This window comes from Diorhabda carinulata, chromosome 10, assembly GCF_026250575.1.
Source record: "Diorhabda carinulata isolate Delta chromosome 10, icDioCari1.1, whole genome shotgun sequence".
Classification (NCBI taxonomy): Eukaryota; Metazoa; Arthropoda; class Insecta; order Coleoptera; family Chrysomelidae; genus Diorhabda; species Diorhabda carinulata.
In genome coordinates this window covers 15,319,234-15,333,202 of record NC_079469.1, presented here as the reverse complement: position 1 = coordinate 15,333,202, position 13,969 = coordinate 15,319,234, and the positions used below count along the sequence as shown (strand labels likewise).

General features: G+C 32.3%; 1 protein-coding gene across 1 annotated transcript in view; it reads right to left on the bottom strand.

The window, feature by feature from the left end:
- Positions 1 to 1,591: 1,591 nt before the first annotated feature.
- LOC130898617 (dipeptidyl aminopeptidase-like protein 6) overlaps positions 1,592 to 13,969 on the bottom strand; it is a 19,084-nt gene continuing 6,706 nt past the window's right edge. Inside the window, exons 7-14 of the mRNA XM_057808032.1 lie at positions 10,968 to 11,226; positions 10,772 to 10,895; positions 10,478 to 10,707; positions 8,515 to 9,003; positions 5,998 to 6,273; positions 5,771 to 5,928; positions 2,541 to 2,752; positions 1,592 to 2,479 (exon numbers count right to left, since the gene is read on the bottom strand). Of these exons, the coding sequence (XP_057664015.1) occupies positions 2,342 to 2,479; positions 2,541 to 2,752; positions 5,771 to 5,928; positions 5,998 to 6,273; positions 8,515 to 9,003; positions 10,478 to 10,707; positions 10,772 to 10,895; positions 10,968 to 11,226 (1,886 nt within the window). The 3' untranslated portion in view covers positions 1,592 to 2,341. The remainder of the gene's footprint in view (positions 2,480 to 2,540; positions 2,753 to 5,770; positions 5,929 to 5,997; positions 6,274 to 8,514; positions 9,004 to 10,477; positions 10,708 to 10,771; positions 10,896 to 10,967; positions 11,227 to 13,969) is intronic.

Below are 13,969 nucleotides of genomic sequence, written 5' to 3'. Positions count from 1 at the left end.
TAAAAATATCTTTAAAGGTCTAATTTCGTCTAAAAACAAATTTCAAGGTAAAATTAGATCAAAAAACAACAAAATATGCGATTTAAAGGTCCAACTTCGTCTAAAAATATCTTTAAAGGTCTAATTTCGTCTAAAAACAAATTTCAAGGTAAAATTAGATCTAAAAACAACAAAATATGCGATTTAAAGGTCCAACTTCGTCTAAAAATATCTTTAAAGGTCTAATTTCGTCTAAAAACAAATTTCAAGGTAAAATTAGATCTAAAAACAACAAAATATGCGATTTAAAGGTCCAACTTCGTCTAAAAATATCTTTAAAGGTCTAATTTCGTCTAAAAACAAATTTCAAGGTTAAATTAGATCTAAAACCACCAAAAAAAAGGGATTTAAAGGTCCAACTTCGTCTAAAAATATCTTTAAAGGTCTAATTTCGTCTAAAAACAAATTTCAAGGTTAAATTAGATCTAAAAACAACAAAATATGCGATTTAAAGGTCCAACTTCGTCTAAAAATATCTTTAAAGGTCTAATTTCGTCTAAAAACAAATTTCAAGGTAAAATTAGATCAAAAAACAACAAAATATGCGATTTAAAGGTCCAACTTCGTCTAAAAATATCTTTAAAGGTCTAATTTCGTCTAAAAACAAATTTCAAGGTAAAATTAGATCTAAAAACAACAAAATATGCGATTTAAAGGTCCAACTTCGTCTAAAAATATCTTTAAAGGTCTAATTTCGTCTAAAAACAAATTTCAAGGTAAAATTAGATCTAAAAACAACAAAATATGCGATTTAAAGGTCCAACTTCGTCTAAAAATATCTTTAAAGGTCTAATTTCGTCTAAAAACAAATTTCAAGGTTAAATTAGATCTAAAACCACCAAAAAAAAGGGATTTAAAGGTCCAACTTCGTCTAAAAATATCTTTAAAGGTCTAATTTCGTCTAAAAACAAATTTCAAGGTTAAATTAGATCTAAAAACAACAAAATATGCGATTTAAAGGTCCAACTTCGTCTAAAAATATCTTTAAAGGTCTAATTTCGTCTAAAAACAAATTTCAAGGTTAAATTAGATCTAAAACCACCAAAAAAAAGGGATTTAAAGGTCCAACTTCGTCTAAAAATATCTTTAAAGGTCTAATTTCGTCTAAAAACAAATTTCAAGGTTAAATTAGATCTAAAAACATCAAAATATGGGATTTAAAGGTCCAACTTCGTCTAAAAATATCTTTAAAGGTCTAATTTCGTCTAAAAACAAATTTCAAGGTAAAATTAGATCAAAAAACAACAAAATATGCGATTTAAAGGTCCAACTTCGTCTAAAAATATCTTTAAAGGTCTAATTTCGTCTAAAAACAAATTTCAAGGTAAAATTAGATCTAAAAACAACAAAATATGCGATTTAAAGGTCCAACTTCGTCTAAAAATATCTTTAAAGGTCTAATTTCGTCTAAAAACAAATTTCAAGGTAAAATTAGATCTAAAAACAACAAAATATGCGATTTAAAGGTCCAACTTCGTCTAAAAATATCTTTAAAGGTCTAATTTCGTCTAAAAACAAATTTCAAGGTTAAATTAGATCTAAAACCACCAAAAAAAAGGGATTTAAAGGTCCAACTTCGTCTAAAAATATCTTTAAAGGTCTAATTTCGTCTAAAAACAAATTTCAAGGTTAAATTAGATCTAAAAACACCAAAATATGGGATTTAAAGGTTTAATATAATCTATAAATGTTTTTCGACTCATAAATTTTCCAAAAAAGGCCTTCAAATGTATAATTTCGTCTAAAAAAGGTCTTCCTCGAGTCTTATTCAAACTAAAACGATCAAAGCTTTAATTTCAGTTTAAAAATGAATTTTCCGAGTCTTAAAATCGTCAAAAAACGATCAACTTTCGACAAAAACAATAATCCAAAAACGATTTTCCCAAAAAATGACTTTTCCTCGCCATAAAATCCTAATTTTCCCCAAAAAATCGTCCCTCCAAATCTAAACTTTTTTCCATATCACTTTTTGTCGACTTGTCCAAGCCAATTTGCCCAAAAACAAAAAACAAAAAAAAAAAGGTTTTCCCAAATCTGAGTCGGATAAAACGATAAAAAAATTCCCCGCCGCAAAATTCATAAATTAATTATACGGGGCGCGAACGAAATATACCAACTCTCCACCCCGTACCATAGACGATAACGGAATTCCGACGTTGCCAAACGTCCCCGAACAACGTCGTAAATCACGTTACCGTATACGGGGTAAAGTCGATATCTTCGCGATCCCGTTACGACATTTTGACTAATCGGCATTCGAAAATTTGGCACTTGAATCACATTCCGATCCCTTCTTCGTCCCCTAATCCGCCGAATTCCTCAAACCGGCTTTGAATTCCGGTGGTACTTGCTTCCTGAAACAGTCCTCCAAAAAATCCCCCATACTTTCGTACAGATGTCGCTTCACGCCGCCAAGATTGTGACTTTCGTCGGGGTAGATCTGGAAAATAACAGAAAAAAAATCGTTCGAGTTGAAGTTTATAGTCGCACAGGCGCGTCACCTGTTGTCTGAAGAGCGTTCCGGCTTCCGACAGTGCCCTAACCAGCGCCATCGATTGTTGTAGGTGGACGTTATCGTCGGCGGTACCGTGTATCAAATAGAACATTTTGTCTTTTAGCTGTTCCGCTTTTTTGCTCACGTCCGCTTCTTCGTAACCTTTGTAATTGTCGGTTACGTTCGGTAGACCCATGAATCTTTCCGTGTACGCCGAATCTAATGGAAAATCGATCAAAATCAATTAAAATCGATTAAAATCGATCAAAGCCGACTAGTTTCGCCACTTTTCGTGACTCAAACATTGATAATATCGATAATAAAATGTTTATGTCATTGATTATCGGTGATATGACTTTCCAGGTCTAATGTCTACTTGAAAATTCTTTTTCCGAGATCCATTTGTGTCTAAAAAAGGACTTTTCCGAGTGAAATTTGGCTTTTTCAAGTCTAAATTTGGCAACAAAGGTTTTTATGGACCTTTTTTGAGATGAATTTTGGAAAACATGGTTTCCCTAGATCCAATTATGTCCATTAAAGGGTTTTTAGGAGTATAACTTGTACTATACCCAAAAAGATAATGTCTAAATCCAATTTGGTCAATAAATGACTTTTTGGAATCTTACTTTCTTCAAAATGGTTTTTTTCAAGTTCAATTTTGGCAAAAAAGCTTTCCAAAACCGAATATTGACATAATTGACTTTTTAAAGTCAAAATTTGACTGACAAAAATGACTCTAGAGTCGAATCTTGATAAAAATAGCTTTCCTAAGTAAAAATTTCCCAAAAAATAACTACAAAGTCAAAATCTTCCAAAAAAATGACTCCAGAGTGGAATTTCGACAGAAACGGCTTTTCTAGGTCAAAATTTGCCTAAAAAATCAACCCCAAAGTCGAATATGGACAGATATGACTTTTTCAAGTTTAAATCTTTCAAAAAAAATTACTCCAAAGTCAAAATCTCCCCAAAAAATGACTCCAGAGTCGAATATCTACAGAATCGACTTTTCCAGGTCAAAATTTGTCAAAAAATCATTCCAAAATCAAAATTTGTCAAAAAAAAATGACCCCAAAGTCGAATTTGGACAAAAATGACTTTTTCAAGTCTAAATCTTTCAAAAAAAATAACTCCAAAGTCAAAATCTTCTAAAAAAATGACTCCAGAGTCGAATTTCGACAGAAACGGCTTTTCCAGGTCAAAATTTGTCAAAAAAAATCATTCCAAAATCAAAATTTGTCAAAAAAAATGGCCCCAAAGTTGAATTTCGACATAAACGGCTTTTCCAAGTCAAAATTTGTCAAAAAAATCATTCCCAAATCAAAATTTGTTAAAAAAATGACCCCAAAGTCGAATTTGGACAGAAATGACTTTTCCAAGTCTAAATCTTTCAAAAAAAATAACTCCAAAGTCAAAATCTTCTAAAAAAATGACTCCAGAGTCGAATTTCGACAGAAACGGCTTTTCCAGGTCAAAATTTGTCAAAAAAAATCATTCCAAAATCAAAATTTGTCAAAAAAAATGGCCCCAAAGTTGAATTTCGACATAAACGGCTTTTCCAAGTCAAAATTTGTCAAAAAAATCATTCCAAAATCAAAATTTGTTAAAAAAAATGACCCCAAAGTCGAATTTGGACAGAAATGACTTTTCCAAGTCTAAATCTTTCAAAAAAAATTACTCCAAAGTCAAAATCTCCCCAAAAAATGACTCCAGAGTCGAATATCTACAGAATCGACTTTTCCAGGTCAAAATTTGTCAAAAAATCATTCCAAAATCAAAATTTGTCAAAAAAAAATGACCCCAAAGTTGAATTTCGACATAAACGGCTTTTCAAAGTCAAAATTTGTCAAAAAAATCATTCCAAAATCAAAATTTGTTAAAAAAAATGACCCCAAAGTCGAATTTGGACAGAAATGACTTTTCCAAGTCTAAATCTTTCAAAAAAATAACTCCAAAGTCAAAATCTTCTAAAAAAATTACTCCAGAGTCGAATTTCGACAGAAACGGCTTTTCCAGGTCAAAATTTGTCAAAAAAATCATTCCAAAATCAAAATTTGTCAAAAAAAATGGCCCCAAAGTTGAATTTCGACGTAAACGGCTTTTCCAGGTCAAAATTTGTCAAAAAAATCATTCCAAAATCAAAATTTGTCAAAAAAAATGACCCCAAAGTCGAATTTGGACAGAATGACTTTTCCAAGTCTAAATCTTTCAAAAAAATAACTCCAAAGTCAAAATCATACAAAAAAAATGGCTCTAAAGTCGAATTTCGACATAAACGGCTTTTCCAGGTCAAAATTTGTCAAAAAAAAACATTCCAAAATCAAAATTTGTTAAAAAAAATGACCCCAAAGTCCAATTTGGAAAGAAATTACTTTTCCAAGTCTAAATCTTTCAAAAAAATAACTCCAAAGTCAAAATCTTTCAAAAAAATGACTCCAGAGTCGAATTTCGACAGAAACGGATTTCCAGGTCAAAATTTGTCAAAAAAATCATTCCAAAATCAAAATTTGTCAAAAAAGTGACCCCAAAGTCGAATTTGGACAGAATGACTTTTCCAAGTCTAAATCTTTCAAAAAAATAACTCCAAAGTCAAAATCATACAAAAAAAATGGCTCTAAAGACGAATTTCGACATAAACGGATTTCCAGGTCAAAATTTGTCAAAAAAATCATTCCAAAATCAAAATTTGTCAAAAAAAATTACCTCAAAGTCGAATTTGGACAGAAATGACTTTTCCAAGTCTAAATCTTTCAAAAAAATGACTCCAGAGTAGAATTTCGACAGAAACGGATTTCCAGGTCAAAATTTGTCAAAAATATTACTCGAATTTGCACTAAAAGACAAAAAAAATTTCTCGTAAAAATGACTTCCAAGCGGAATTTGAACAGAAATGGCTTTTCAAAGTCAAAATCTTCAAGAAAAAAATGACTCTAGAGTCGAAAATTAATCAGAAAACAGTTTTTCCAAGTCTACATTAAAAAAATATATTAGTCACAAGTCAATAAATGACTATTCCAAGTCTAAATGTTGTCAAAAAAATCCTAATTCATTTAAATATATTTTTCCAGGTACCTTTCCGTTGAAAAAATGCGTTTTCCATGTCCAAAGTCAAACAAAGTTATTGTCAGAGCTTAATTGAAAATTCAACGAATGTTCGCGCCGAGCAGCTCGGCTCGACCGCCACATATTTAGTCGAACAATCCCTAACTGGACGAAAAATAATGAAATAAAGACAATTACCGTATAATTTCCAATTAGTTACAGGGGACACGGCTACGGCACATCGAAAAACTTTCTTGGGACTAGCTAAAGCCAATGCCGCCACGAATCCCCCGTAGCTCCAACCCCAAACGGCGACGCGTCGTTTATCGATAAAATGCTGCGTGTCCCTCAAGTACCTGTCGAAAAAAAAAAAACATCAATAAAACCCGAAACTACGACCCCTCCCGCTTCAAAAACGAACTTACTCCGTAACTTCCAGCTGATCCGCAACTTCTAAGGATCCCAATTTATAATAAACTTTGTGTAGTATCCTATGTCCTTGACCGCCGGTACCCCTGCCGTCTATTTGGGCCACAATATAATCCTTGTTTCCCGCTAAATAAGTGTTCCAATCAACCCGCCATCTTTCGGTGACCAATTGACTACCCGGTGCACCGTATACTTGAACTATCAAAGGGTATCTGGTTATTTCGTCTTCTCGTAAACCCGGAGGCAGATGAAGACGAATTTGGGCTTGATAACTGAGAATCAAGTCAAAAAAAAAAAACATTATTGATCGATAAATTTTGGAGAAAAATATGGTTTGAGGCAGTTATCGAATAAGGGCGTGTTTACACCAACCGATACGGCGCCGGTACCGCAAATACGCCGCTGGAGATGAAGGCTTGATCGTATGTTAATGAATAATTGGTTTTCATGGGCATTTTCACATTAGCGTGTATTGATAAGGGCGTTTTTACACCAGCCGAAACGGTGCCGGTGCGGCAAAAACCCCGGAAGCGATGATCGCATGTTGATAAATGGGGTGGTTTCCATACTAGTCGGTATAATTGAAGGATTAAAGAGACTTTTCCTCCTCCAACTCAAATTTTGCGAAAAAAAGGACTTTTATAACAATAATTTTCCTCAAAAATCACTTTTCGAATTAAAAGTTTCTACTAAATGAATTTTAGAACTCCAATTTTGTCAAAAGCCGCTTCTCCATTTTTAACTTTATCAAAAAAGGCTTTGCCTACTCTGATTTTATCCAAAAAAGAATTTTCAAACTCCAAATTTCTCAAATAACAACTTTTTCAACTATAATTTTCTCCAAAATCGAATTTTCCAACCTCAACTTTTTCAAAAGCCACTTATCCAGCTCTAAGCTTTTAGAAAATTAATTATTCAACTACAATTTTGTGAAAAGCGATTTCTCCAGCTATAATTTTCTCTAAATACGAATTTTCACAGTCCAATTTTCTCAACAAAGGCTTTTCCAACTCTAATGTTGCAAAAAACGACTTATCCAACTTCAAATTTCTCCAAAATCGACATCTCCAACCCCAACTTTCTCAAAAACTATTTTTCCAACTCCAATTACGCGAAAAAAACAACTTCTCCAACTCCAAAAACGAATTTTCCAACACCAAATTTGTTAAAAACGAATTTTCCAGTTCCAAATTTGTTAAAAACGAATTTTCCAGTTACAAATTTGTCAGAAACGCCTTTTCCAATTCAAATTTTACGATAAATTTAATCGATAGAGAATTCTCCAACTCTAATTCTGTTAAAAAACGACTTTTCCAACTCTAATATTGTTAATAAACAACTCTATTTATGCTGAAAAACGATTTTTTCATCTTCAGCCTCAAAAACGGCTTTCCAACTCTAGTTTTCATCAAAAACAAATTTCCCAACTTCAACTTTCTCAAAAACGACTTTCCCAACTCTAAAAGCCGATTTTCCAATACCAACTTTCTCAAAAGCCATTTTTAAACCCAAAGTTTCAAAAAAACGAGTTTTCCAACTCAAAATCTGTCAAAAAACGACTTTTTCAATTCAAACATTCTCAAAAACGAGTTTTCCAACTTCAATTTTGCCTAAAAACGATTTTTCCAGCTGCATTATTTTCAGAAACGATTAATTTTTTAAAAAATGGATTTTCTATGTGTAATTTCGCGAAGAAATGACTTTTCCATCTCTAATTCTGTCAGAACACGATTTCTTCAACTCAAACCTTCTCAAAAACTATTTTTCCAGCTCAAAGTTTTTGAAAAACGAATTTTCCTACTCCAATTTTATCGAAAGCGACTACTCCAACTCTAATTCGTTCAGAAAACCACTTTCACATTCCAACCTCCTCAAAAACGACTTTTCCAACTCGAATTTTCTCCAAAAACTAATTTCCCAGCTCTAACTTTTTCAAAAACCACTTTTCCAACTCAAAGTTTTTAGAAAACGAATTTTCCCACTTCAATATTGTCGAAAGCGACTACTCCAACTCTAATTTTGTCAAAAAATCACTTTCAAATTCTAAATTTCCCTAAATCCACTTTTCCGACTCAAATTTCACGGAGAAATGACTTTCCCAACTCTAATTCGGTCAGAGCACGATATCTTCAACTAAAACCTTCTCAAAAACGATTTTTCAAGTTCCTTTATTTTCAGAAACGACAAGTTTTCTAAAAAATAGATTCTCTATCTGTAATTTTGTCAAAAAATTATTTCTTCAACTCAAACCTCCTCAAAAACGACTTTTCCAACTCAAATTTTATCCAAAAACTAATTTCCCAGCTCTAACTTTTCCAAAAACCACTTTTCCAACTCAAAGTTTTTAGAAAACGAATTTTCCTACTCCAAATTTGTCGAAAGCGACTTTCCCAACTGTAATTTACCCAAAATACGAATTTTCCAACCCCGTTTTGCTCTAATTATCAATATTATTAATAAATATTAATAATACTAAATCGGTATCTCCATCTATCGACGTAAAAAATACTCACCCTCCGGATATGTGCACCGGAAACGTCCTCATCTGCGGCATCGCCATATCTTCCACCCTCTCCCTTAATTCCGTGTTATTCTGAAGCCACATCAACAGCTTCGATTTCGGCATACCAGTTTTGTACAACGCGCTCGTCGGTATACCGGGCCCCAAACACTCCAATACGTAATAAGCGGAATTCGGACTGAATATCGCGTTGTGGTACAAACAAGGCGGTTCCTTATCGACGGCTTTCTGTTTTCTTCTACGCCGTCTCGTTGGCGGAGTGGTGAGAATGACGTCCTCGTCCTCCTCGTCCCAACCGCTCGTTTTCACCCTGTAGATATTCTCGTCGAGAGATATGAACGGCGGTTGGGTCGGCGCTGGTTCTTTCGCGCACGTCAAGCATACGGGAGGAGGTAAGGAAGCGCCCGTTCTGGGCGGTACCGAAGCTACCCTGTACAGATGCAATTGACCCGGTTTTCCTTCGGGGATTCCCAGGAAATATCTGGAATCATTTTTTTTTTCGGTCCATTTCGAAGGAGATAAATAAGTGAATGAATAAATAAATAAATAAATAATTGAATAAATAAGTGATCAAAGAAATAAATAAATAGATGTTTAAATAAATTTATAAATAGATAGAACGATTGAAGAATGAATAAATAAATGATTAAATAAGTGAATGAATAAATAAGTGATCAAAGAAATCAATAAATGAGAAAATAAGTGAATGGTTAAATAAATAAGTGGATTGATGATTGAAAAATTGAATAAATACGTAAATGATTAAGAAAATAAGTGAAGATATAAATAAATAAATTGAATAATAAATAAATAAATGAAATAATGAGTAAATAAATCAATAAATGATAAAATAAGTGAATGGTTAAATAAATAAGTGGATTGATGATTGAAAAATTGAATAAATAATTAAATAAATTGAATAATAAATGAATAAATGAAATAATGAATAAATAAATCAATAAATGATAAAATAAGTGAATGGTTAAATAAATAAGTGAATGGTTAAATAAATAAGTGGATTGATGATTGAAAAATTGAATAAATAATTAAATAAATTGAATAATAAATGAATGAATGAAATAATGAATAAATAAATCAATAAATGATAAAATAAGTGAATGGTTAAATAAATAAGTGGATTGATGATTGAAAAATTGAATAAATAATTAAATAAATTGAATAATAAATGAATAAATGAAATAATGAATAAATAAATCAATAAATGATAAAATAAGTGAATGGTTAAATAAATAAGTGGATTGATGATTGAAAAATTGAATAAATAATTAAATAAATTGAATAATAAATGAATGAATGAAATAATGAATAAATAAATCAATAAATGATAAAATAAGTGAATGGTTAAATAAATAAGTGGATTGATGATTGAAAAATTGAATAAATAATTAAATAAATTGAATAATAAATGAATGAATGAAATAATGAATAAATAAATCAATAAATGATAAAATAAGTGAATGGTTAAATAAATAAGTGGATTGATGATTGAAATATTGAATAAATAATTAAATAAATTGAATAATAAATGAATGAATGAAATAATGAATAAATAAATCAATAAATGATAAAATAAGTGAATGGTTAAATGAATAAGTGGATTGATGATTGAAAAATTGAATAAATAATTAAATAAATTGAATATTAAATGAATAAATGAAATAATGAATAAATAAATCAATAAATGATAAAATAAGTGAATGGTTAAATAAATAAGTGGATTGATGGTTGAAAAATTGGATAAATAATTAAATAAATAATTGAATGAATACGTAAATGATTAAAAGGATATAAATAAAGAAATTGAGTAATAAAGTAATGAATAAATAGATTTAATTTGAATTTGCGAATGTGAAAACATTTTTTACGATTCAAATTGGAATTTAGAAGATATTCCAAATATTTTGCAAATTTTCCGGATAAAAGATAATACTCACATAACATCATTCGAATGATCCCAAGTGAGTATCCTCGAAATTTCGAATCTGCCGTGAGTCAGAGGTATAAAACGACGTTTCGGAATATTAACGGCGACGGCGTGTCGAAAATTTCCCGCCGCTCCGTCCCTGACTGGCGCTATCGTGATATATTTCGAACTATCCGTCCCGAATACGGGACTGTCGCCCATATCCACCCAACCGTGACCGTCGTTCGTGATGCGCTGCGTCTAAAACACCACGTCAATATACAGGACGTCCAGGTTATTCGGTAAATGACACTTTAATACCCACCTCTCTACAGTCCCATTTAGGACTCGAGCAAATGGTTATTACCGATAAGTTTTGGGGACGATTCAACCAGACCACGCTGATTTCCGTCGAACTTATCCATGTGACGGCGGTGAAGTAGTGGTCGCTGCAATTTCGAAAAAAACAAAAAAAAAATGGAGAATACAAAACTCGAAATCGAAAAACGTCGTTGGAATACCTGCGCGCTATAACGGTAGGCGGCGAAACGGGTTTCATTTTGATATTAGACGTATCGGCGAGATCGGCAACGGTTAGTACGACTTGAGGATTTCTGGTACCCGGTTTCGGGTACCTCAACGATCTAATATCCGGATATAATCCGGAACCGTACCAAGGAAATCTTAGTTCTTCCACCAAACTATCGTTAAACGAGGCGAATACCATCAACATACCGTCGGCGGACATCCATACGGCGGAATTGCTACCAAGAATTTCCTCTGAAACAACGAATTTTTTATCGTTGATTCCTCGAACACAATCAGAACAGTCTAGAATGGTCGACAAATGCGTGAATATGCGAGCAAACGCCACATTATGGGGGAAAAATGAACCCAACTAAGCGGTACGAATATACAGTATGTCCCAAAAGTGGATAAACAAGTCGAAAAACGATTCTTTTTAAACTGAATTCAATATATTTAATTTTGGGACATCCTGTAAGGTTATAAGCAAATTTAGAACGGATTAATACGTGTAGGGAACCCAACTAAGCAGGACGAATATACAGTATGTCCCAAAAGTAGATAAACAAGTCGAAAAACGATTCTTTTTAAACTGAATTCAATATATTTAATTTTGGGACATCCTGTAAGGTTATAAACAAAGTTAGAACGGATTAATACGTGTAGGTATCCCAAATAAGCAGGAAAAATATACAGTATGTTCCAAAAGTAGATAAACGAATCGAAAAACGATTCTTTTCAAACGAAATTCAATATATTTAATTTTGGGACATCCTGTAAGGTTATAAACAAATTTAGAACGGATTAATACGTGTAGGGAACCCAACTAAGCAGGACGAATATACAGTATGTCCCAAAAGTAGATAAACAAGTCGAAAAACGCTTCTTTTCAAACGAAATTCAATATATTCAATTCTGGGACATCCTGTAAGGTTATAAACAAATTTAGAGCAGATTAATACGTGTAGATAGCCCAACTAAGCAGGACAAATATACAGTATGTTCCAAAAGTAGATAAACGAGTCGAAAAACGCTTCTTTTCAAACGAAATTCAATATATTCAATTCTGGGACATCCTGTAAGGTTATAAACAAAGTTAGAACGGATTAATACGTGTAGGGAACCCAACTAAGCAGGACGAATATACAGTATGTCCCAAAAGTAGATAAACGAGTCGAAAAACGATTCTTTTTAAACTGAATTCAATATATTTCATTTTGGGACATCCTGTAAGGTTATAAACAAAGTTAGAACGGATTAATACGTGTAGGTATCCCAAATAAGCAGGAAAAATATACAGTATGTTCCAAAAGTAGATAAACGAATCGAAAAACGATTCTTTTCAAACGAAATTCAATATATTTAATTTTGGGACATCCTGTAAGGTTATAAACAAATTTAGAACGGATTAATACGTGTAGGGAACCCAACTAAGCAGGACGAATATACAGTATGTCCCAAAAGTAGATAAACAAGTCGAAAAACGATTCTTTTTAAACTGAATTCAATATATTTAATTTTGGGACATCCTGTAAGGTTATAAACAAATCTAGAACGGATTAATACGTGTTGGGAATCCAAATAAGCGATACGAATATACAGTATGTCCCAAAAGTAGATAAACGAGTCGAAAAACGCTTCTTTTCAAACGAAATTCAATATATTCAATTCTGGGACATCCTGTAAGGTTATAAACAAAGTTAGAACGGATTAATACGTGTAGGTATCCCAAATAAGCAGGAAAAATATACAGTATGTTCCAAAAGTAGATAAACGAATCGAAAAACGATTCTTTTCAAACGAAATTCAATATATTTAATTTTGGGACATCCTGTAAGGTTATAAACAAATCTAGAACGGATTAATACGTTTAGGGAACCCAACTAAGCAGGACGAATATACAGTATGTCCCAAAAGTAGATAAACGAGTCGAAAAACGATTCTTTTTAAACTGAATTCAATATATTTATTTTTGAGACATCCTGTGAGGTTATAAACAAATCTAGAACGGATTAATACGTGTTGGGAATCCAACTAAGCAGGACGAATATACAGTATGTCCCAAAAGTGGATAAACGAGTCGAAAAACGCTTCTTTTCAAACGGAATATAATATATTTAATTTTGAGACATCCTGTAAGGTTATAAACAAAGTTAGAACGGATTAATACGTGTAGGTATCCCAAATAAGCAGAAAAAATATACAGTATGTTCCAAAAGTAGATAAACGAGTCGAAAAACGCTTCTTTTCAAACGAAATTCAATATATTCAATTCTGGGACATCCTGTAAGGTTATAAACAAATTTAGAGCAGATTAATACGTGTAGATAGCCCAACTAAGCAGGACAAATATACAGTATGTTCCAAAAGTAGATAAACGAGTCGAAAAACGCTTTTTTTCAAACGAAATTCAATATATTCAATTCTGCGACATCCTGTAAGGTTATAAACAAATTTAGAGCAGATTAATACGTGTAGATAACCCAACTAAGCAGGACGAATATACAGTATGTCCCAAAAGTGGATAAACGAGTCGAAAAACGCTTCTTTTCAAACGAAATTCAATATATTCAATTCTGGGACATCCTGTAAGGTTATAAACAAAGTTAAAACGGATTAATACGTGTAGGTATCCCAAATAAGCAGGACAAATATACAGTATGTTCCAAAAGTAGATAAATGAGTCGAAAAACGCTTCTTTTCAAACGAAATTCAATATATTCAATTCTGGGACATCCTGTAAGGTTATAAACAAATTTAGAGCAGATTAATACGTGTAGATAACCCAACCAAGCAGGACGAATATACAGTATGTCCCAAAAGTGGATAAACGAGTCGAAAAACGCTACTTTTCAAACGAAATTCAATATATTCAATTCTGGGACATCCTGTAAGGTTATAAACAAATTTAGAGCAGATTAATACGTGTAGATAACCCAACTAAGCAGGACAAATATACAGTATGTTCCAAAAGTAGATAAACGAGTCGAAAAACGCT